The 24,259-nt window shown below is 38.3% G+C and overlaps 1 protein-coding gene across 1 annotated transcript in view; it reads right to left on the reverse strand.

Moving 5' to 3' along the window:
- Positions 1 to 7,324: 7,324 nt before the first annotated feature.
- LOC102237580 (thyroid hormone receptor alpha) overlaps positions 7,325 to 24,259 on the reverse strand; it is a 133,125-nt gene continuing 116,190 nt past the window's right edge. The window contains exon 11 of the mRNA XM_005794730.3: positions 7,325 to 23,927. Within this exon, the coding sequence (XP_005794787.1) occupies positions 23,677 to 23,927 (251 nt within the window). The 3' untranslated portion in view covers positions 7,325 to 23,676. The remainder of the gene's footprint in view (positions 23,928 to 24,259) is intronic.

Below are 24,259 nucleotides of genomic sequence, written 5' to 3' on the forward strand. Positions count from 1 at the left end.
ATTTCCTCTTCCGTTTTAAGCGGAAACACATTTCCTGCGCTACCCACTGACGACCACACGATGGCGGCAAAGACGTAAAATAACATAAATGGCACTGTATCTTTCACGAAGAGCAAGATGTCCGTAAGTGTAACCATGCCCTTTTTTTAATGGGGTTTTCACCTGTGACCCAGTTAAAGCTGGAGTGTGGGGTGACCTTGTAGTAGGGTAAAATAAAAAAATAAAAAACTGAAAAAATCTGTCTTGTAAACAAATTATTCCACCTGAGGTGTGGATCTTTGCAGCTTCTCCAGAGGCACAATAGGTCTGGAGGCTGCTTTTCTGATTAATGCTGTCAGTTTAGCTGGACAGCTATGTCTCAGTAGGTATGGAAAAACAAAACAAACTCGGAAAAATTATTTTAGAAGATAATTAAAATGTTTGAATTTGTCATGTCTGACTGCTCTTTGGAAATAAGTCACAGCATTTAAAGCAGATATAGATAATATTCATAATGATCTGTCTCACACGCATTTGTCTAGTACAGCCCGAAGCACACAAAGTTGCAATAACTGCTCCTTATTTTGTTATTAACCCAACAAGGGAAGGAAATTTAAAAAAAAACTCAAGAATCAAGTGGATCCTGATTTTATTTCCCCCTGTTAATAGTAAACGTGTTTTTGTTTTTTTTTGTATTGTTTTGTCAAGGAGTTCTTTTCTGACTTGATGAGAATAAGCACCAGCAAGTAATCATACAGCACTGTTGGCCAGTAGATACGAAGTGGGCGCTGACATAGTTAGTGCCTCATTTTAGCCAATGCTAATGCTTTCACACATAGCTTCTGCAATATTGGTTGTTGGATAGTGAACAATCAGAGAGGCTACCAAAAGAGGGTTTTTTTTTTCAATATAGGAATTTTGTAAGGCCTATTCCAAAAAAAAAAAAAAAAAGCTCAGTGTTTTTAAACAGTGTTATACATCTTTGTTACTCTTTTTTAAAGGGGGTTGGGAAATAATCTCCTCCATCCATTCGCTATATACCCCATGGGACAGATGTTGTACATGCCAAACTTTGGCAGCAAATTTTGAGAAGGATACAGCAAAAACTGATGGAAGTAGAGAAATGACTTTCTTCATTTGAACTTGTAAAGAAAAGAAAATCTTGGAAACCTCAATACATATTTTAACGTTATGCCGTAGAGTGGTTGTGTACTGCCAAAGGCATGGATATATTTGGATAAAATGCATTCTGTCTAAAATCTGGCTTATTCAGAGCACCACCTTTTATCCATGACTTAACTGGCCATCATTCTTAAGTTCAAGCTCAATAAACGTGTCCCTAAAAGGTGTTTGTGTGAAGGCAAATCTTCTATAATGTATTTGATACTTAATACCCACATGGGAAGCTTTCAACAGTCATATACGACCTAGGTTCCCCATTTATATAAATCAATTCTTTGAAAGAAGTTTATATCAAACTATGAGAATGATTGATGAGAAACAAATGCTTTTAAAACACCAGGATTTACTTTAAAAACTGTAAAAGGTTTTTTATTGCTGTTTAATCTTTAAAAATAGATCAATCCTTGAAAACACAAACACTTACTTCACTAGCTTTTTTTCTCTGTTTCTTTACCTTGGCCAGCACACAGTGTCACTGAAGGCAATAATGATTCATAGTTTTGCACTCGCTAACACGTTTATCTCCCTTTAATTCCTAGGAGGGTTTTACCGACGCTGAAATGTAGTTCAGTAAATCAAGAGTTCCTGTATCGCTTTATATGGATTGTCAGGGTCATAATACTGTGGGATACCAAGAAGCAGAAAGCAGAAACTCTTTCTCCCTTCTTTCAGAGATAAACAGAGATACAATACTCAGCCAATCATTTGGATTTGAAACATACATTTTAACCGAAACACAGTGTACTCTGTGTAAACTTGATGCAATGCACCTCTTGTGATCTTCCTCCCTCTTGGAACCAGTTTACTTATTAATTTATTCAACATGGCACGAATATTTCATAATCATGAGGATAGTACAGCCAGATAACCTTAAACTATTTGAGATTTTAAGGAGAACATGAGGCATAAGTTCAGGACAAATTATTGTTTCTTCAGCTTGCATTTGTCAGATTTCATCTATGTATTTGTTCCATGCGCCCCAAGCATTATTTTGGGCATATTTTCACAGGGTTACTGTAAAGTCCTGCTTCCATTAGTAGACTTTAATCTGTTGCTCCAGGATTCTCCAATCTTCTGCAAAAACCTTGATGAAACCTGCCTTTTGAAATTTACTCCAGTTCTAACAAAAGAGCATTAAAAATAGTTTATCATGGACTATGGTTAAAATGGGTCCCAGTAGTGTTGGATGGATTTACCTTGCAAGGACATAGCTTTGAAAGAAACAGATTTTCTCACTACTGTACTGACATAAATACAGCATGATACTTAAAACTCTCAAAGGGAAAATTAGGCATTTAAAAATAAATCTGAGATGTTTCACAGGAATTAACAAGCTCAGTGTGTAACAGGTGTAAATGGCTTAGTTAAGCTTCATCTCCAAGGCAACAGCATCTTTCACAAAGCATTTCTGTCAGAAAAGAAGCAAATGCAAGCCTTCTCTAGGCTCCTTCTGGCAATTCATCAATGTAGATCTTCAGCTCTATTTCATGTTGTATACAAGTTGTTATTGAAAATAATTACATCCCAACCTGGTTACCTTTTTATTCAATACAATTCATATGATTTAGAAAGTTGCCCTGTAATTGTAGCCTCGGTCATTAGTTAGCCTGTCTAATTAAATGGAGATTGTTGAAATTTTAGGTTTCTTTTAGTCAGAAAATTGTTAAAAATTAGAATATACTATTATTGATTGTTCAACTTGACACATCTCCCTCATTAACATAAGTCAATTTCTGACTGTTTTCTCTCAGAGTAGATCTAGGTACGTCTGATAATTTGAATTTGTCTTTCACTTTTATTTCTCTTCTCAGTCGTAATTTCTTCAGACCTCCAAAGGACAGAGGACATTTTGATAAGCAGTACAAAATGAGAACATGACGACATAGGAATTGGCAAAAGGGAGAATAGACTTGGAGATGGTAAACATCAAAGAGTATTTAGAAACAGGAATAATTAGATTTTCGTTTTCAGCTGCATTATGTATTAGTTTTCACACTGTTTTTATGGTCTTTAGTTGAACTGTGGATTTTAATGTTATTTGAAGTTATTAGGGGCCCAAGTTATAGATGATGTGGATGGAGATAAAAATATCGGGGTGATGGCAAACAAGTCTTCCAACGTCAACGACTAGGAGCTCATCACCAATTAAAATAGAAGTGGAAACATGCACAAAGATAGTTGTCTAATTTACTGCCAGTAAAGATTTTTGCATTGATTATTGAGAAGGGCATAAATCATTTTTCAGCATGTTATTTTTAAAAGAAATGTAAAATTAACAGATACACTTCTCTTTTTCAAAAGTAACACTCCTTTAAGTTGCCTTATGGTCTTTTGAGAGACACCTTATTTCCCATTAAGAGCACATTTCTTGGCAGAATGAAAAACAATTTTACATCTAAATCTGCCACGGGTGGCTCTGTGGGATTATTCACTCTGGCAACTTGCTAAAAAGAATGTTTAAGCCACCTCAAGGCTTTCTCCATGTTGCTTTATGCATATATGGGGGTAATTCGGGGCAGGGCTCAGCTTCAGCAGTCCTCATTTGACCTGATTTGAGAGCCAGCGGGGACATGTATGGGTTGCAGGGAAGGGGAGTGAGAGTGGGTGACCTCACACTTACATAATCGTCTTCTTGTGTATACAGATCACAAGCGAGACGTACAGAACAGTTCTTGCATAAGTACTGCAGTACCATAAGCTCAACTTCCCATAAATTCACAATTCACACTGACTGACTGAGGTTGATTGTGCAGAACATGATATCATTTCTGTATTTTTGTCTTAAAAGATGTTTTTAAAGGGGAGGGGGTAGTATGTAAAATCGACTTTTTTCAGCTTTATGTCATGTTATAACGTTATTCCCTCATCAAAAACATACCTGGGGTGTTGCTTTGACTATTTTATGAATGTCTGAGAAATCCTGGAATCTTCCAAAGTCAGCCATTTTGGGGTGGCTAACCACTCGCTCATATCAAGTGCCACCTTTTCCACAAAGCTCCTCCTTGGAGCTGCAGTCTCCAGCCGAGCTTCTGCCTCACAGAGCAGCTCTTCCTCTCTCAGTTCCACCAGCAATTAGAAAACACCTGGTGGAAATGTGAGTCTGCTTAGCTCATCATACAAACTACTTCTCAGTGTAATGCTCCTAACGGTTGTAAACAGCATAATTGTTGTAATGATATGCGGAAGGCGGAGTATCGGAAAGAGCAAGAGCTTTTTAAAGTCTGATTTCAAATAATTAAATTGCAAAGTTGTTTTATAACAACTGAAGGTTGTGCTTTAAGAAGTTCACTATGTGCTTGGAAAGTTGGAAACAGCACGTCTCTAAAGAATCAACAGATCAAAACAGCAAGATTGATATAAAAACAACTCCAGTGAGGAAAATAGTCTAAATATTATCAAAAGTATCAACTCTACAGTTTCCCATAGCTCTACAATCTTAGCCTTTATGATCACTGTTTTGGTTTGTGGTCAGCAGACTGGCGTATTTGATTTACTCTTGTAGCTAACATAGCAGAAGGACAGACTGTGAGAATTATCCAGATGGAGGAATAAAAGAGGAAAAACAGAGCTCCAACATGGGATTGGGTCCAACAGATTCCTTTGCACACAGAGAGTAGATAGAAATGCATTTAACAAAAACAAGTGCACAAAGTTCTTTTTAAATTGATTCTGCAGTTCGGAGTAATGAGATCTGCTGCAGTCTGACATGCAAAGACCTGGCACAATATGCCATATGCAGTCTGGTACAGCTGTGCACACGCCTCTGATCACCAACAAGGAAAAATAACAATAATAACAAAAAAAACAGGGGAAGAAGGCTGGGCAGAGGGCTGGAGTGTCTGCAAAGAGTTGTTGAGGTATGAGCATGCTCTGAAACTGACAGCACAGCTGGCTGCAAAGTTTACTTGCCGCTGAGTGGAAAATCCCTGATATGACAGGGAGCATGACATGTGTGCATGACAGAGACACACACCAGAGAGAAGGGAAGAGTAAAAGAGGAGAGCAAACTGAGGTGGGTTGGGCTTTTATTCAAACAGCCGGGAAGGGATTGGTTGGTAGAAAAGCTGCCTTTGTGAGGTCACACCCATCACAACAGCCCCCACCCCCAAGATGGACTTCAATGACAGGAATCACTCTTGTCACTTAGTGATTACAACAAACATATGCAACGAGCTAAAAAAAAAAAATAAAAAAATCAGCTACACAGTTTTCCAAACGAGTCAGAACTTTGCCGCCAAACAGTTGACTATCTTTTTGCAATAAGGGAGTAAAGCCATTTTAAAATGCAATTAACTAGACATAGCTACAGACTTACCGTACTTACAAAAGGTCCTAAACCTTTTCAAATTATAACTACAATCTTCATAGTATTTTATTTGTATTACTTACATGATAGACCAATGCAACATAGTCCATAAATGCATACATTTGAAGAAAAAGATACATGCACCTTTCAAAGTAGTTGCAAGTCTTTGGGTATGTCTACCATTCTATGCACCTAATGAATAAAATGTCCACCCATTGTTCTTTGCAGAGAAATTGGATGTCCGTAAGATTAGACTGGAAGCATCTGTGAACATCAATTTTGCTTTATGTCTGGATTTTGAATAGGCTACTTTAACCAAAATATGAATCTACTTTGATCTAAACTTTTCCTTTGTAACTTTCTCTGAATGCTTAGGGTCATTGTGATGCTGAGGGGTGAACTTGGTACCAAAACTCAAGAATTTTGCATCATGCTGTTTCACTGTGGGCATAGTGTGTGTGTTACATGGAACATTAGTTTGCCGCCACACAAATGTTTTGCATGTCGGCCAAAAAGTAATTTAAATTTAAGTAAGCTTTGATCTCATTTTGCCAGACCACTTTTCACCACATGTTTGCTGTATCCCTAGGTCACCCAGTCATCCCCTTGCTTCCATACAGGCAAGAGTTTTGGAGCAATTAGTAGGTTGAGCAGTTCTCTGAAACAACATGAAGTAGGTTAAACAAACACAAATGCAAGACATCGACCTTCAATCTAAAGAAATTCAAGAGCTGGAGTGAAACAAAGTCATTACCATCTATCAGCCTGGGACTCCGGTGAATAACTGTGAGAGGGATTATTGACAATCAAACAGAAGGTAAAAAAAATCTAAGAACTAAATTTTAAAGCACTGCGGGGTGATGTTCATCACCAATAAAAAGACAATGACTTCCAAAGGGGACGTCCTAAACCTCTGGTAAACCTACAAAATAATATTCTTTGTACTGCCAAATAAAAGTGAAGCTTTTTGGAAGATGTATCCTGCTACATTGGAACAAAACTAGAAGTTTTTATGTTTTATAAAACAAACATCACACAGACAGACAAGCATGGTAGTGGAAGTTTGTTGGTATGGAACTCCTTTGATGCTTTGGGACTTGGAGGACTTGTAATAATTAATTCTGATCTCTGCCAGAAAATCCTACAGGAAATGTCCAGCCAACACCGAAACAAAGATTCGAAGCACAACAGCAGCCCCACCATCAAATAGCTTAAAAAACTAACTGCAGGTTTTTGAATGGCTCTCTATCCATTGCTGCTTGACCAGCAGATGGTGATGTGCTATGTATCTATGCTGGCCTCTGTAACCTGGCTTCTCACTACAGACCCTTCGCTTAAAACAGTCTTGTACCCATCAGATTTCAGTCAGGATCCTTTTTGTTAAAACCATAATGCTCGCTTCTGGAGAAAAAAAACCCAAAAAAACCACGTCATATAGTCTCTACATACTACCCGTTACAGTTGACGACTTTTTAAAATTACAATTTACAAAATTGGAGCACAACCTTTCATTTTTGAAACTGAAATCACACTGAGGGAGAGCTGGTCAACCCATAGTCTTGTATCTATTAAACCACACAGCACATCTGTCAGTAAGTTAGACATGATGTGTTTTGATTTTTTCAACAAACTGAGCAATGCTGCCAGGGTCAATCCTGACAGTGACTCTGATTCAAGAAGACAAATCTTTATTCCTCATTTAGTCATTCTTCTCACGATTGTTCTTACAGTTTTAAAAAGAAAGAAAAACAAACAATATTGCTCTAAAACATGATGCTTAACCCATAACAGTAATGCAGCCTTGATCCCCTCCACAATGTAATGCACAATTTCATATAACAGACAAAAAGCCAAATGTTTATTTTAAGATTTTTTATTGGTTCATTCCAACTGTCATTGATGATTTGACAGATCAAAGAACATTTCAGATGTATTCTGAGTCACAATAATTACGTAAATAGAGAGCAAAATAAACCAGCGACAGTTAGCATAAAAATAGCTTCCTTTTAAAATCCTGACAACAAACATAAAGGTGTGAGAGCTTCACACTAACGTTTACAAAGCACACTGATTGTCTGGACCTCTTTTCAGCAGTCCACCACATTTACCTGACATCACACCACCCACTGGACTCAATCTGGGAGGAGGAGCACGGGTAGTGGTGGAGAATTGGGTTTTGTGGGTGGAACCGGTGAGCTGGTGCGATGAAGGCGTGGGTGGTGTGGGAAATCACAGTGGATATTTTGAGGTTTGTCAGTGAGACAGGACGGCATGTAAATGTTCAGCTCAGAGGGTTAACTAAAGCTTGACTGCGTTTGTTTGTGGATATTTGTTGATCCCAGCACTTTGTGGGGTTGGGTTCTGAATATTGTTCTTTTGTGTTGATCCCAGCAAAAACTGAGAAGCACAAACAAAGAAAATAATTAAAACGATTGGGTCTAAAAATATGCTCAGACTGCTTATTGTCTGGGACATATTAAAACAAACGCCAGACTAGAGATTGTAGGTAAATTTACTGGATTTATGAAGGATAAGTAGGGAAAAATATACCCATGATCTGGTAATAGACCAGAGCAAAACAGGCTGAAGAACATATTTTTAAAATTTCCACAGTTAATGGTCATGCTGCTCCTGCCTCTTTAACCCATCCTCTTCCAATCCTTTTGCATAGTGCAAGCAAAGTGGTTTATATGAGTAGGAATTTCAAACAAGATGTTTATTTCATTCCATATGGTAAATGGCCTGTACTAGTTTAGCATAAATATACTATATATGTGACAGTGATGTATACAAACATGCCCTTACTGGCTGAAATTCTCCAATAAGGTTTAATTACATTGTTTAAAATGCAGAGTTTGCAGGGTTTGTATCTGTCATGGCAATTTGTCTGACTAAAAATGTTTTGCATATGGAGACATTGTATTTTTGAAAGAAAGCAATCTGGACCCAGCCAACTTGCGTATGTGGGTCCAATATTGATTTTGAAGGCAGGGGCTTACAATGGTTACCCTTATGTGAGACCTATTTTAGGTTTGATGATAAAACCCATATTAGTCAAATCTGTTAGGCATCCTATTTGTGTTGGTCCTAAAGTGGAATTAAGAAAATCAATTCAAATTCCACAACTTGGGTAGAGAACATACAGATCCTGGTTTTCACTTAACATTGTTCTCCATCAAATGTATAGGCTATTACTATGGAGCTATTATATAACTTCTGTAGAATCCAATAGGCAGCCAGTTTTTGAGCTTATTTCCAAAGCCACCATACAAATTCTGTCCGGGGAAGATGGAGTATGCCTTTTCAATGCCTTCATCAACAATATATTCCAAGTACGCTGTTGATATGCTACTTCAAATGTTGTCAACCATTTGAATATTAGCTTTATATTTTCCCGAAGCTGTACTCTATTTTTTGAAAGAAGCATGAAATTCATTCTGATCTCCAACAAAGTTTGCAGAGACCTCCTAAGGCCAGTACATGCACTGCAAGAACTGAGAAATGTGTTTTTACCCAAGGCTGCAAGAACAAAGTTCTTTCTAGCCAGGACTTTTCACAGCAACTTCACTAATATTCAAATGCAGAATGACTGATCTACAAACCGAGTCACAGATGTCCCATACCCCATAGAGCTCTCCTACTGCTGCCCACAACCTTTATATTATAACAAATAAGATTCTGCTCAACAACAAGAGCAGAGTTAAGTCATTTTGGTCTTACAGCCTTACAAAAGCATACTTCAGAGTCCAGCCTCTGAAGTATGCTTTGGACTTCATGCAGGTGTGAAAAAATCAGAATTATTCATAATTCTTTAAAAAGTTGGGTTTATGCTGTTGGGATTGAAGCAGTAGATTTAACCAAATCCTGTGTCAAAAGTAAGAAGCTAATTTGTCGGTCTAGAGAAAAAACTAGAAGGAGCCTCACTGTTTTGAAGTTTACAAAGACCTGGTCAGACTTTACTGACCCCTATCTACAGGAAGAAATAATAACATTATGCTGCATAACAAGGTTGAAGTCAGTGACAAATGTACAACAAATATTTTAAATCAAACTATAGCATAGATCAGAAGCAAAATAACTGTCAGACATTCAAGAAGCTTTAAGTTCTCACTTATGTTTTGTTTTTATTATTATTGTTTTATTTTTATTTGTTTTATTTTACTGGGAAAAATCGGTGCCTCTGATTGCCTAGCACCTTTTAAAACTACAAATCAGAGCTGAGCTATGCCATTGCCATCTTAAAGAGCTTTCATTTGGTGTACGGTAATTGGATTCCTAAATGTGACTGGTCTGTTTTCACTGGTACAAGGACAGACTGTCAGACAGAAAAAACTGGTGCTATCTCAAAGACAACTCAACAGAAATGAGAAACCAACAACTAATCCAATTTTTCATTCTGAGGAGATTGGCAAAAGGGTGAAATAAGTTCCTCATGTTTGATTTTCTAGCTTTTTGTGCTGCATAGATCTGCACTGATGACCGCCGAAAAGATTGTTTTCACATCTGTTCATGGAAACGCTGCTGGCATTTTGTTTATCACTTCATTGCTGTAGTAAATCCTGCTCCAAACATTGTGTCTTAACAGTGAGGACCAAAGTTCTTGGTAAAAAAAATCACTTGATCATAGTAGATAAACTGCCTTCTTGTACTATGGTCCTCCAAAAAATTCAGAATACAACAGATGGAGGATCAGACATTTACGTACAGAGAATCTTTAAATAATATGATGATGTGGCACCATGCTGGTTATCTGGCTTTGGAAATCCAAAGCACTTCTTAAATGTTTTATTGATTTTTCACAGTAAAGTAAGGTAAGATCCAGCTCTAGCACCAGTTGTAGAATGGGAACAGGGGGTATGTAGTTTATCCTCTTACTAAAACACTGTTTCACCTGCATTAATTTCAGAGATTCTTTACATGGATTTTTTTTCTCCCCTTTTTGCTACACTCTGAAGCTTTCAGGTTAACCTCAATGGCTGTTTTGTATCTTGAGAGTTTAGTCCTTCATTTAATGCAACATATATCTAAGGAAAAAATGTTATTCCACAGGATGCAAGTCATCAGATTCCTCCTTTAGGACAGGTTGACAAACTGCTACAGAGACAGCAACTTGGCAGTTCGCTTGAGACCTGGCAAAAATTCACAAACACTGACAATGGGTGGCCGAACTGGCTGCCACAAGACAGAGCAAAACAAGGTTGGATGTTATTTCCAGAGACACTAAGCTCTCTGGTAAAAACATCATTAAATTACTGCATCTTCACATCATAAATGGCTAGGAAGCTAGGAGGCACAGAGGCAAGGTTTGGTGCTGCATAAAGGCTCAGAAAGGTACATTAAAATTTATGTATCTTAATTTTCAGGGTGGCTGATTAAACAACAAAAATGAAAAAGTGACAAGGTTATTCTTTTAAGCTACAACCTGACAAATTAAAAGACAAACAAAAAATAAATAAAATTTCAGATGCTATCATAGGACAAATTTATATTAACTTTATTTTATTTTGCACCAAGATTTTTTTCTTGATTTTCTGGATTTTGTCCACCAAGAGCATAAAATAAACGCAGTTTGTTAGGTCTGTAAAGCATCAGTATAAATAAGTAATCCATCTAACGTCTTGTTTCTCGCACTTTCCAGATATGCAAAACAAGATACACGCGAGTCTGCAGAACTCATCATAGCGTCTCCAGCAGCCACAGCAGTCAAAGTGCAGCCATGACGAGTAAATGTAAGTTGTTTTCTTTGCAAAATGTAATTAGAACTGTCAGTATTTGCAATGTGTTACTGCTGTAAGCAGTCTGAACAAGATCCTTTAGTAAAAAATAATAAGTCAGAGAAAAAAATGTAACCCAAAGGGTGCCACTTTTCAGCTTTGTAAAAACACAGCTTAAAATTAGCATCATCATTTTGAAAGAGGAAAACTCATTGCATAGTAATAACACTTAAATAAATCAATAAAGACACAATTTACTCAGTTGTTGGCAAAAAAATAGCACCACCGGAATTCAGTAGAAGCATTACCTCACACCAATTGCTGCATAAAAGACATGTTGTACTTGTGCACTCCAGGTTTCTGATATAGACATGCAGTTTTGTGTGCATGCAGCAGTGAGCAAATACATTGCTCCCAGATCTGTCAGTTTAAGTGGTTAGCCTTGATTGCACTGGATTTTACTTGTGTGTACGTGAAACACGCTGAAGTTTAAGAGATGTGAACACCTTTACAGCAAGTTGCCAAGAAGCGAGCAATGCTTTTGATTTCACAGTAGGTTCGTGCATGTAAGTAAGTGGATGGTGTAATGTGATTGTGGGCATTTGGTGGAGTAGGAAACAGGTTGAACCACAATGAGAGAACGATAAGCACCCTTTGAGGCCAGTTAATCATCTGAAGATTAAAAAAAAAGAAGAAAAAAGGCATACAGTACATTGTATATCTTTCCTAAAACAAATTTCTTTCCTCGACACCTCACCTTTCTAATTTCTAACCACTACTAAAATTTCAGCTAAAATCTGCACACTTTCACTCATTTATACATATACTTTTCCATAAAACCCTTCGACTATAAATCTTTATGCAGATGATCTGAGCAGCAAAAACGTTTCCCTACCAGATTTTTCCTATTTTCATGCTTTTTAATCCACGTCATAGCCACCAATATCGATGTTAGCGGCTCTAAATACAACATCAATAATTTATATCATCAAATCTATTTCAGTAATTGAGTCCAAAAAGCGATTATGTAGATTTACACACACAGAGTGATAGATTTCAAGGGCTTATTTCTGTAAATCATGATGTTTATATGGGTTCATGCTAGTAAAAATAAAATAAATTCCACTTCTCTAAAAATTAGATTACATATGAAACAAAGTAAATAAAATTTGGATACTGAAATAATGATTTCTGAGTTTTAAAAAGAATTGGGACCACTGGCTTGATAGTCATTTATAATCACTAAACTACAAAAACTCATTGCTAAAGGAACTGACTTTCCACTGACAGCTGCTCCTGAACATTGTAGTGGAAAGTTGAGTCAAAAGAAAAAAAAGATATTGAACACATAGTGATTCCTTCTGGTCACAAACTTTTGGGAAATGCAGATTACCAGATTTGGTACCTGCTCACATTTCCAAAGGTTTAAGGCTTTAATGATCATAATATCACTGTGTTTGACTGGCCAGCAAACTCTTGTGACATTCAGCACCACTAAAACAATTTCACTTTGAGTTTTAATACTCTCAACTTATTTTTGTGCCCGTTTTGTGGATTCAATGCAGCACCTAAATCTTCTTTCAGAAAAGCCTCAAATCCTCCCTTTTATAAAAGTGCAGATTTTAGAATAAATCACCTGCCGTAGTATGAAACAAATTGTAGGAAAATGATGAGGGATGAGGGCGATTAACGCAATCAATAATGTGAACGTTTGAAGTGATTACAAAAATCCAAACTCTTCATCTGTGCCAGTTATCTCCCTTATCCCGTAGTAACACAGCTTTTGTTGATTAAAGCTGCTGAAGTTTCTCTTTTGAAGTATCTATTTTCTGTTATTTTCTTGAAATTCATTTTTCTCTACCTTGAAATCTTGCAGAAGATGAGGAATGGTTGCCAAGCCACTCCTCCCTCCCACCTTTTTCTTCATATAAGTCTGCCTGTCACTGTGATGAATACATCTGAGGGAATAATACTGGTCTGGGACAGGACAAATGTCTATTCTACATTCACCGAGGCCTTAAAAGGTGCTTTTTGATGGGTTTTGAAGAAAAAGTGAAGCAGGTCAACCAAGATACACCATTGGAGAGACAGTCACAACAAAGCGCTTACACAGTTTTTCTTACACACAACTCAATCCTCCCACAGAGACATTGGCATGCACAGTTTTACACATGCAAGGCCTTTCTTTATTCCCACCAGTTGAGAGCATCATGTCGTCAGCAGTTAGATAGGGGTGTGTGGGGTCTGTGTGTGTGTGTTGGGGATTGGGTCAGGTTCCTTTACCTCCACACTGACGAAGACTGATGCTGGGTTTTAGATGGGAGTCATGTGCTTCTGTACGTCCAGCCTCAACACGAGGGAGTGTTATTTATGGCTGCAGAGATTTTGACTATAAAAGGGAGCGAGTGTAAAGAAAAAACAGCAAGTTTGCATAGCCTGGTTTTGAGAAAAGTCAAAATCTATCCAGTATTTGAGATACTGCATAGTGCATCATGTACTTACCTGGAAATGTTAAGCATCATGTTAGAAACACGTAACAGAAAATATAACCCTGTGACTACAAAAAAACTAAAAAAGTAAGGTTTATTAAAAAAAAAAGGTAGATGTAATCATTAGTCAGAGTAAAAGGATATTTTTAGAGACCTATAACAGATTTTTTTTTTTTAAATCAAAAATCTATAAATTTTCCACCGCGTTTTTAACGTACAGGGTAAAATCTAAATTATAATACACAATGACTAAAACAAAGTGTAAAGGTTAATCTGAAAATTAACATAGTTAAGAAAATATATTTATTTCTGTCCTTATTTATAAATAAATATAATCTAAAAACTTTTATTTTTCTACATGGATAACTTTTAGAGCCTAAACCTAGTCAACTTAAAGTGTCGTGCATGAAAAGATAAAAAAAAAGAAAACACAATACTCCATCGCAGTGAGAATGTCATTATTCAAACCAATCATAATTTTCTGCAAAATTACACTCTTTTTATCTTAAATTTTGAAATACATAAGAAAGATCAGCAATAAAGAGAAAAAAGGCCAGATTGTTTTAACATTTTTTGGATATTCCTTTTACCTGATATGAGAGAGGTGGGTTTCAATAGTAGCACAAACTCCAACCCGACAAGGATTGAAAACACTCACCTCCTCATGCGATACAAATTTCCCTCCCTTTGAGGTGTAAACCATCTACCAAAACCAGGTGAGCGTCATTCAGTTTCACTGGGTCTAAACTTGGAAACTTAAGTGTTTGGTAACCTTGGTTAAAATTAATTTTCTTCTAGAAACCCATCCAGGACAGAAAACAGACACAATGCACAACTGCATATTGGGAGGCCAAAAAGACGAATAACAAGGATTTCTGATCTAATGTTCACCATCATTTATTAGAAAATGTTCTTTTTTTTTTTACCTGAGAGAATCCTTCAATAACTTTCTTTACCCAGTAACAAAAAGTAATTTGTGTTTGTGTGTGCATGCATGCTGATTGGGTCTTGCTGGTGCTCTCAGGGAAAGGTGCATTAATCCCCACAAATGTGTGAAGAACTTTCTGGTTAGATGTGAAACTCAATGAGTTATTGCACGTCATTATAAATTATAGTAAACTTTAAATAATTCTTTTAATATTCTTTTTCTTTCTTTTTTGGGGTTAAATTTTTTTTAAATATACATAACTTTATATGCAATTTATAAATATGTGCATTTTGAGAATTACCACAAAGACTTTTCCCTTTTTATCGTGTTTGGGCCATTCAAAGTGCTCTTTAAGTTAAGTGCTAATGTAAAGCTAAATCAGGTTGATTTTGAATCTTCATCTCAAAAAAGTGAAAATTTTTTGAGATGTTTGAGTTTCTCTGACTCGGTTTCTCTTCTGAGTCAGAGAAACTGACTCAGAATCAAAAGCATTAAGGTTTTAGTAAACATAAGCTAAAGCACAAATCTAAGAACTAACATTACATTGACTAAGTGACAGTATATAAAGGCAGCAAACGGGATTAAATTTAGCTGCTGGTCCTAATTTTAAAATCTAAGTTTCTTGATGCACCGATCCCATTAAGGAACCATGAGCAGAACCCAAGCATGCACGCGTACACTTAGACTCACGCATCACACTCTGAGCAATTCACAGAAAACAACACATCTCGCTGAATCTTTGTTTTCCACAACATTCCAATGAACCCCGCCTACTTCTGTGGGATACGGACTGCTGGAAAGAGCTCCTGCGCCTTTGGACCGGCCAAAAAAGCTGGGCGGTAAGGCCAGCGCCGCTGAGCAGTCAGGATATGTGCCCACACAAGAGCAGCAAGGGTCCTTGGGTCATGCAAAGAGCCTCTGGAATTCAAGCCGGGTCAAATTTGATTTTAATTAGTCAGACTGGCTCTTTGTTACAGTGAGCTTGTCTTTCTTTTTTGGGAAAAAGATTTAGGAGGGGAGATTGCATAGACATCTTGCTGTTTGCATGTCTCAACAAACTCTATATTTGGCATAGGGGGAGGGGCAGGGAACCAAACACAACCAATAAGAAAAAAAACAAAATGAAACAAATGACATTAGAGACAATCTTCACCTTTGTCCAAAGCATCAACATGTGAGAATAGATCAAAATTAGTTGGGGCTGGATTTAAAGTTTCTCAAAATCAGCCTAAAAAAGCTCACTTTGAGCTTAGTAGGTGGTCTGCAGATGGAAGAAGCACCAATCAAACGGCCAGTTTTCCTGTGACCTACAGTATTTACTTAACCCATCAATGGTAAGAATACCAACGTTATGGATACTGACAGCAGTCAGTATCCATAACATAACTTTTATAAAAGTTGTAACTTTTATAATTCCTTTTGTGTCAGATACAAGAGAACTGTGGGTCCTTAAATAATTTCTTAGCAATTGCCATTATAAACTTGAGTGCATTGTATTATAAGTAGGATTGAACTGGAATTGCAATTTCATTGAATTGCAATCTGTCCATCTGATTGGATTATATTGAACTGATTATATTTCTAGATATAAATTGGGTCTTTTTGTTTTCAAACTTCCTCGATATGAGATTTGTTGTGAATTGGTGCAATGCAAATAAACAGATCTGGGAATAGGATATCAGTAGCAGCCAGGAAAAGCCTGATTGGTGCATCTGTAGTTAAAACAGAGCAAACATTTTACACTTGAATGAAACAATGGAAAGTTCAAACTGCGGTCATCATCTAAGACCCCATTTACACGCCATTTTATGTATCAAGGGCAGAATGGACATTCAATTTTGGGGAAAAAAATAATAATTCTCCCAGAACCACACATACATAAACCAATAGAATTTTAAAATATTAGTGTAACTGGGGCCAGTATAAGCTGATGCTGCAACATTTCCAAGCTAGCTTTTGGAACCCAACGATGCTTTGGACAAATGGTCAGATCCATTTTACACTTTGATGACAACAATGTAAGTGCTTAGCAGCTGAATTAGCTGAGATAGATGCTAGACAAAGAGTCCAAGTGTACCTCTTTCCTTTCCTGCAGCTAACTGAGCTGCTGTCACCACTCGCATCATCAGTTTTAAAGGACAATATCTGAGCACGCACACACAAAAACCCACAGCCACACATGTAGCGCTTCATGTCGTCATGAGACTACAGAGGGTATAGGCTTTTTATCTCTTTGCAAACAAGACGAGGCACAGGGGGTTATGATTAATGTCAAGGGTCACTTTTGATTATGGACCTGCATGCACATGTGACAGCGTGCACACATAAAAAGTTGTAAAAAGCATTACACATTTCTTCGCTTCTTTTGTTGTCTTCACTTACATGACAATGGGATGGAGCGGTAAAGGTGACTTTTTATAATGAATCTTGAGTGTTTTTGTATGGTTTTGTATTTACATCATTGATCATGTTTCCCCTCCCCACCCCTGAAAAAGTAAAAAGTAAACAAAAACTAAATCCAAACCGAAAACATACAAAAGTACAGAGTATTGCACCTTGCAAACGGGCAATATATCCTTTCAGTTTTTTCCCCCCCCTAATGTCTGTGTGACACCACTATCCTCTCTGCTGGTGAGTGGAAGCTGGGTTGTGGGTGCCAGGTTAAGGTCCAGTGCCCCCCTCTTTCAGCTACATTCAGTTCCATAAAACAATCAGCCATTACAGAAGCAAACATCCCTCAGTCTCTGGGCCGTTCACATTTTTTTAAGTCATGATCTACAACAGAGTCAGAGAAGTGCTGAGTGATTTTAGCAAAGCATGTCCGTGGGTTCATCTGAGATCCAAATCAATAAGAGGGCCCCAAACCTTGAGGAAAAACCAACAGACGTATCTCAATAATGTAGAATATCATAGAAAAGTAAATTCTTTTCAGTAATTCTGTTTGCAAAGTAAAACTCATTTTATAGATGTATTGCATACAGTGACAGTTGGTTGATTATAGCCTACAATTAATGAAAACCCCAAATTTTGTTTCTTAGAAAAATATATCACTAAAACAGGATGTTATTTTATGGCCATGTTATGCTCAGCACAATTATTTGGAAAACTCCAGACTTGACAGTTGAGCAGCAGAAAGTGACGGACATCTTCTGCAAGAGCAACAAAAAACTATAGTTAAAAAAACTGGATCCTAATAGTGTTTCAACCAAGCTTAATAATAGAAAGTTCAGTGGAGGGACAAAGCTTGAATATAATTTAGAGAACTTTGGAGAAGCTAATCTTGTTTTTTAGCCGTCATGTCAACAGTAAGGGGCCACGACCACCCGCAAATAGATAAAATCCTGAAATACTTAAAAGTCCTTATTAAAAATTCCTGAAACTGACTATTTTATACCAAACACCAAATATACCTCAATATGCAATAATACGCACCGTGGAAACTGTCTTAGCACTACCACAGGAGCCAATATCTAAATTCTACCTTGTCTCTGTACTTCAGGGTATAGCCAAACAACAGCAAGATAAATCAATACTACTCCTGGATTGGCTGCTTTGAAAATACCAGACAATAGAGCGTCAAGTAGCCTTGCTCCTAAGCTGCATTTTCAGTAAAAAAAAGGTGAAAAAAAGGTGAATAGGCGGGTTTTCTGCAAATAATTTGGAGTTGCATTCCACAGAAAAATCTGAATTGGTGAATATGCCAATAACGAGCTGAATCTTTTTGTATTTCATGCAAAAAAAAGCCCTGACCAAGTATGATAATAATAGTATAGTAATAAGCTGCTTCAGCCTCAGTCCATGACTTTCATTTTGTAGTTATCCCTTTTACTTGTGCATCTTTCCCTTCTACTCAATTTTCCATTAAAATGTCTGAATACAGCACTCTCTCGTAGCTTACCTTCCTTGTAGAGCCTGTCAATGACTATACTGTCAGCTGTCCAGTCAGTAGTCTTCCAAATGATTCTGTAGACCATAACATATTGGTATGTTATGGTCTCCCCCCCATTTTTTTTTCCAGAAAAAATGGATGTGTTTTTGTTTTTTTTTAGCTTCGAGCCATATTCATAAACATTAACTCAGATATAAATATTTGAAATTTATCAACGTGTGCAGGAAGTCTTACATATGATTTCTCTTTTGAATTGAATTACTGAAATCGATTAACTTTGCAATAATAATCTAATTTATTGAGCTGAACTTGTATACGGATGCGTACACACAGGCCCAATACGTAACTCTCTGTTCCTTTTTAGTCTATATGCATCTCTGCAATTTTACATGTGCCTGCAAAACACGATGCCTCCCAAGTTCATATGAGTTTTGTGTTGCGTGAGGTATGACAGGCTTGTGTTTCAGTTTTTTTCAGTTTTCAGTTTTAGGTTGCATTATTTTCTGTTGTATTCCATTACAAAAAGAGAAATATATATAAGAATATAAAAAAAAAGCAACTCCTGTTTTGTTGGTTCTAAGTTCCTCCTCTGATAAAAGAGGACAGACAATTGGAGAGACACTAGACAAAACACATCAGTTGGCTTCTCAACACAAAAGACAGATGTGGGCAAAAGAAGTGAAATTTCTCCAACGTTACACTGCACACATGGTCAAAAAGTGACTACAGCCATTTTCTTTTTCCTCTCTCTTTTACACGGAGCAGTTAAAGCATCAAAATACAAAGAAATATACAAAAACAAGGAAAAAGAAAATCTCCAATAATTCTGTTTAGGAGTCTTTTTTTTTAAAGTCCTCTCTTTTTTAATTTTGTTTTATGGATTCATATCATTTCAGATTTTATTTTGTCCCATAAGGAAAAGCAGCATTTAACCCCCTCAGTGACACACAAAAACCATGTCAGCTCAACAAAAGGACATCAGATTTCTTACACTCCTCTTTCAGTTGTTTAACAAAGAGGTGATCCAAACCTCAATCTCTGGAATGTGGGATATCTTTTCCGACCCCCATAGTATTAAAATTTTCAACTGGAACTGAGAGGAGGAGGTGGGGGCGGGGGCTCATTTTGGGTCCTCGGCTGGTGTGGGAGAAGAGGTTGGGGCACCTAAATTGGGGGGGACATTGCATATCCAACATTTCCCCATCCACAATTCCCACTTTAATCCAAGTTAATAACGGCATTTTGTTTTCTTTAGCTTCCTTGCGTCTTCAAATCTCTCGATCTCGTCTCTACTGCTTTGCTGTTCACATTCAATCGGTGGCGCCTCTCTGAAAGGCGGTTATAGCCAGCCTTGTCTCACAAGGTGGAGAGGCCCGGAACCTGTTTGGTGTCAGGGATTCTTGGCCAAACCCGTGGGGAAACAGCAAGGTTAAGAAGAGGAGGAAAAACAATTTGGAGGGCCCCAGATCTGAAAAGTAATGATGATGATTACGAGAAGACGATAAGTGCTACACAGCCCTCCAAACCCTCCCATGCAGGGGTCTCTCACAAACCTCCCTGTTTTTTTCTGGATTGTCAGCATGACGCCGACAACAGGAAAGGTTTGGGCCTGAGGCCACTGTGGCTGTCAGCCTCTGTTATACAGAGTGGTCAAGGATTCCCATTTAGGGTGAGTAGGGCCAACAAATGTGTACAGATAAAACTTTGAAAAGGAAAGGGTGAAAGTGAGGACCGCTCCAGTAGTGCAAAAACTCCCACTAGCCTGGCTGAATGGGGATGTAATGACGGCTTGAGCTCAGCTCCAAGGTAGGCCATGAGGATGGCAGAACAGGAGAAGTGATCAATCCCCAGAAGCTGTAGATGTGCTTAAGGAGCAACATTCCAGGTCCTCTTTAGCTTTTCATTGCGGATGCTTATCCATCTGGTAGAGGTGTGAGTTATCCATTATGTACAGGACTGCTGCTTGACATTTAAATAGAACTGATTCTTTTATAGGAGGGGAACCCAGATTTGGCATGGACCCAAAATTGAAGGAACAGAGTGGGTTTTTATAACAGATGCTGTATTCTTTAATAGTCATTCAGCTGCCTCATGTATGATGTCTGCCATGGATGTTTTACACATTACTAGTATAGTGACAAGAACTGGGATACATAAGACATTTGATTACAATCATGACAAAAAGAAATTCCACCTTTGTTGCCATGGGGTTTAAAAGTAAGTCTAGTAGAAATCAATTCAACAAGTGTGACCCAGAAGCCTCTTCAAAATGGGAGTTCTGATAGTTAGCTGGTTGGGAGTCAAACATTAGCGGGCTAGCACAATGTTAAGGCAGAAAGACATCAGCAAAGAGTTTATGGAAGGAACTGTTGGTGCCGCCAATGTAGGGATGGCTATAAGGCCATTTCTGAACATTCTACTCTGAGTTTATGAACATGATTTAAACTTGTAAACTGCCCAAAGTTAAAAACAAATTCCGCCCCAAAATGAAAATATGCAATACTCGTAAGAACTGTGAAAACCCAATGAGCATTTTAAATGTTAAGTTTTATAGCAATATCAAATTACAGTGGCATGACTTAGGGTTCCTGGTCAGCAATGAATCGTAAGACTTCAGGAACAAAGTCCTTCACCAACTCACAAGCACAGTGGTGGAAGGGGGATGATTTGGCCTCGATTTGCTGTCTCAGTAAAAAGGCGGCTTGATCATATATTCCTCTATAAAACAATGTATTGTAGAGTGAAATAAGAATTATTCTCTCCGACAGCAGGAGCATGGCTGAAATTTGGACTCAACGGGACAGAAACACCAAACTCAACAGGAAATATTTTGCTGTAATGAAAAGTGGAGGATAATCTACAGTGATTAGAGAAACTAATAAATCCTACAGTTGATCATTAAATGTAGTTTTTTTTCTATCACTGTACTGATCAAAGGTGGAAATCAACACTGGTCACTGGACAAATATCAAATAAATATTTTTTTTTTTTACATCAAAAATCAATATAGCAGAAAAGGGCGCTTAGGACTATGAACTATTTAAAGCCTCTCAAATGTCTGAGTGGATGGCGCAAATTTTGAAATTAAAATGACAGTGACCTTGTTAGAAACTTTCTTTTTCCCATGATTGTAAATCTAATGTGGTGACCATCAATCACAGATATCCTGTTTTGTTCTATATCCAGTGGCAGAAATCATGGGCGAGCTGTGGAAAGTCACTCGTTTGCAGACGCCCGGTCTCTGTGTGCTAATTCAGCGGGGGAGGCCATCTGGGAGGCCATCATGGACGCTTGCTTCCTGTGCCTCGTCTGCTCCTCTTGCTTGCTCTCAGAGGTGGTCTAAGTTGGGGGTGCCCACCATTCATTGGTTGCTCCTGTAAGTCAGTTTCTGTTTTTACAGAGGGGGGTGAAAGGATGTCGCTTGGTCCCAAATAACAGAACACGAGATGATCCGAATGTGATGGGTACCACTCCCCCCCTGCAGGGTGGGGAAGGGTGGTCGGCCCTCCTGTCTTTTTGTACAGTTTTTCATTAGAACCAAGTGAGAGAGTTAAATGTGTGTCTGTGTGTGTTCTTTGAGTGTTTTTGTGCCGCTATGCAAAACAACAACAACAAAAAGAAAAGTCTGAACTTTTGTGTTAGTCCACATATGAACCAGTTGAATGGTGTACGTCTGGCTGTGGGCAGCTGCCCTGTGTCCACAGAGGTGAGGTAGTGCCTGACACCGTGGGGCAGCATGGCCGCCCCATCCTCGGGGTGTGTCCGTATTTGAGGTAAATGGTAGCCTTCTTGGCCTTTTTGCCTACTCTCAGTGACTCCCATAGATTCATTTCTTTTTTTCTTTTTTTCTTTTTTTTTAAAAAAAGGCAAGTGTGTATGGAAGCCTGGAGGGGCCACACTGAGCTGAGTCCATGAGGAGAGGACTCTGTAGAAACCCTACGGATTAGGGCTTTAAATCCACACTGTCGTGCAGTGTGTACAGTAAAATGAGGCATTTATGTTACTCTGAGGTGAAGTTGTGTGTTTTCATATAAATGTGTGTGTCAAATGAAGACAGAGGCAGACGGGGTGCAGAAGATTTACTTCTGACCCCAGTCCGGGTATTACAACGCATTTCCTCTCCCTGCCTTCGCTCCTCCTTTTTCTGCTTCTCAAAGGGAATCTCTCCCTCCTCCCATCTCATTTTTCCTTTCCTTCTTTCAGAGTCGTAACTCCTTGGAGAGAGAAGCGCTTCATTGTCATTCATACGACGGTATGAACAGACAGTGACTGCCTGCACATATGTATGTATGTACGTATGTATGTTTGTTTGTATGTGTATGAGTCACAGGAGCCGGTCCAATGACAAAAAAAAAAAAAAAGTAAATATGGTCTGCCGCCTTTTTAAAGGCTGACAGAACATTTTCATCAAACTGGACTAGCCTTTTTTTATATAAATATAGCACCTGTTTCAGTGGGATCTTAGAGGAGGAGCAGCTCCAAAACAAAACAACAAGACAGCAGTAACGGCTCAGATTGAGTTGATTACCTGGCAGCCGAGTCCAGTTGCTTTTGCTTCCATCGGCGCCATTGCACACCAAAGAAATGTGGAGAAAAAAAACAAACAAAAAAACAGGAAATTTTAGCTCGCAGTGTTTGCTGACTGCTCACATGACTGTGAGAAATTAGGCTGTGTTTTCTGAACTACTGTTTTAACACTTGTTCAGAAATAATACTGAAAGATTCTGACCAGCTCTGAGGCTGCTTCAAAACGTGAGCACTGCGAGAAGCATTAAAAAAAAAGGAAACAAGGAGGGGAACCTGATCCCCACAAACAACGCTGCCCTGAAGAACTGAGGTGAAACAAGCTGTGGCTCTGTGTGTGAGTGTTTTTATGTGTTTGTGGATGTGTCTTGGCAAATGGCAACAACTCTTTCTGGATAAAACAGCTTGCTCAGACAGAAGGGCCCCCACACGGATGTTTAAACAGGAGATGGTGTAAGAAAGAGAGGGAGGAGGTTCTTGTTCCATTCTCCTGTTGCTGGTGTGTGTTTTCTTTCCGGTTATATCCAGTTTCTTTGTAACCACAAACTGTGAATTTGATGTCGGAGAAACGCAAATTCCTGCCGATGAGACTCTCCATGTGTCTCTGTGGCTTAGCCCATCTCCTGTTTCCTGTTTCCCATTGCACATGCTGGCATCTGCACGTGTCACACTTCCTGTTCCTCGAAGACCTCGAGGAAAAGCGGCGGGAACAGTTCGTTGGGACACTCCACCTTCATGTGAAGGAAACGGCTGGCGTGGCATGCACCGATCATCCGCAGGTCCGTCACCTTCATCAGGAGTTTGGGCCAGAAGTGGGGAATGTTGTGCTTGCGGTAATTGATGTAGTGTTCGAATGCCAGCAGGTACGTCTCCTGGCACTTCTCTATCTTGTCCACAGACGTCAGGCCTGAGCGATCTGTCAACAAAGGAGACAAAGGAACATTTAGAAAGCTCTGAACTTGGTAGCGTTTTCTTGACTTGTTATGATGATGTGTGGCTACAGCAATAAATCACTGAGAAAGCCAGGAGCAGGTGCACAAATGTTTTACTCAATAATGCTACACCAAAACAAAAAGAAAACAGTTTACTGACAGTATAGCAGAACTGACAATCCTGTTGGCAGTTAATGGATGGCTTTGTTGAGGAAAAAATGTAGGTGCCATTCAGAGAAGCTATGGGGATGGATTTTTGGTTGGTCTCAAGGAAGTTCTGGAAGTGACTCAGAAAAGAAATCATAGGATATTCCCT

The sequence above is a fragment of the Xiphophorus maculatus genome, chromosome 10, assembly GCF_002775205.1.
Source record: "Xiphophorus maculatus strain JP 163 A chromosome 10, X_maculatus-5.0-male, whole genome shotgun sequence".
Taxonomy (NCBI): Eukaryota; Metazoa; Chordata; class Actinopteri; order Cyprinodontiformes; family Poeciliidae; genus Xiphophorus; species Xiphophorus maculatus.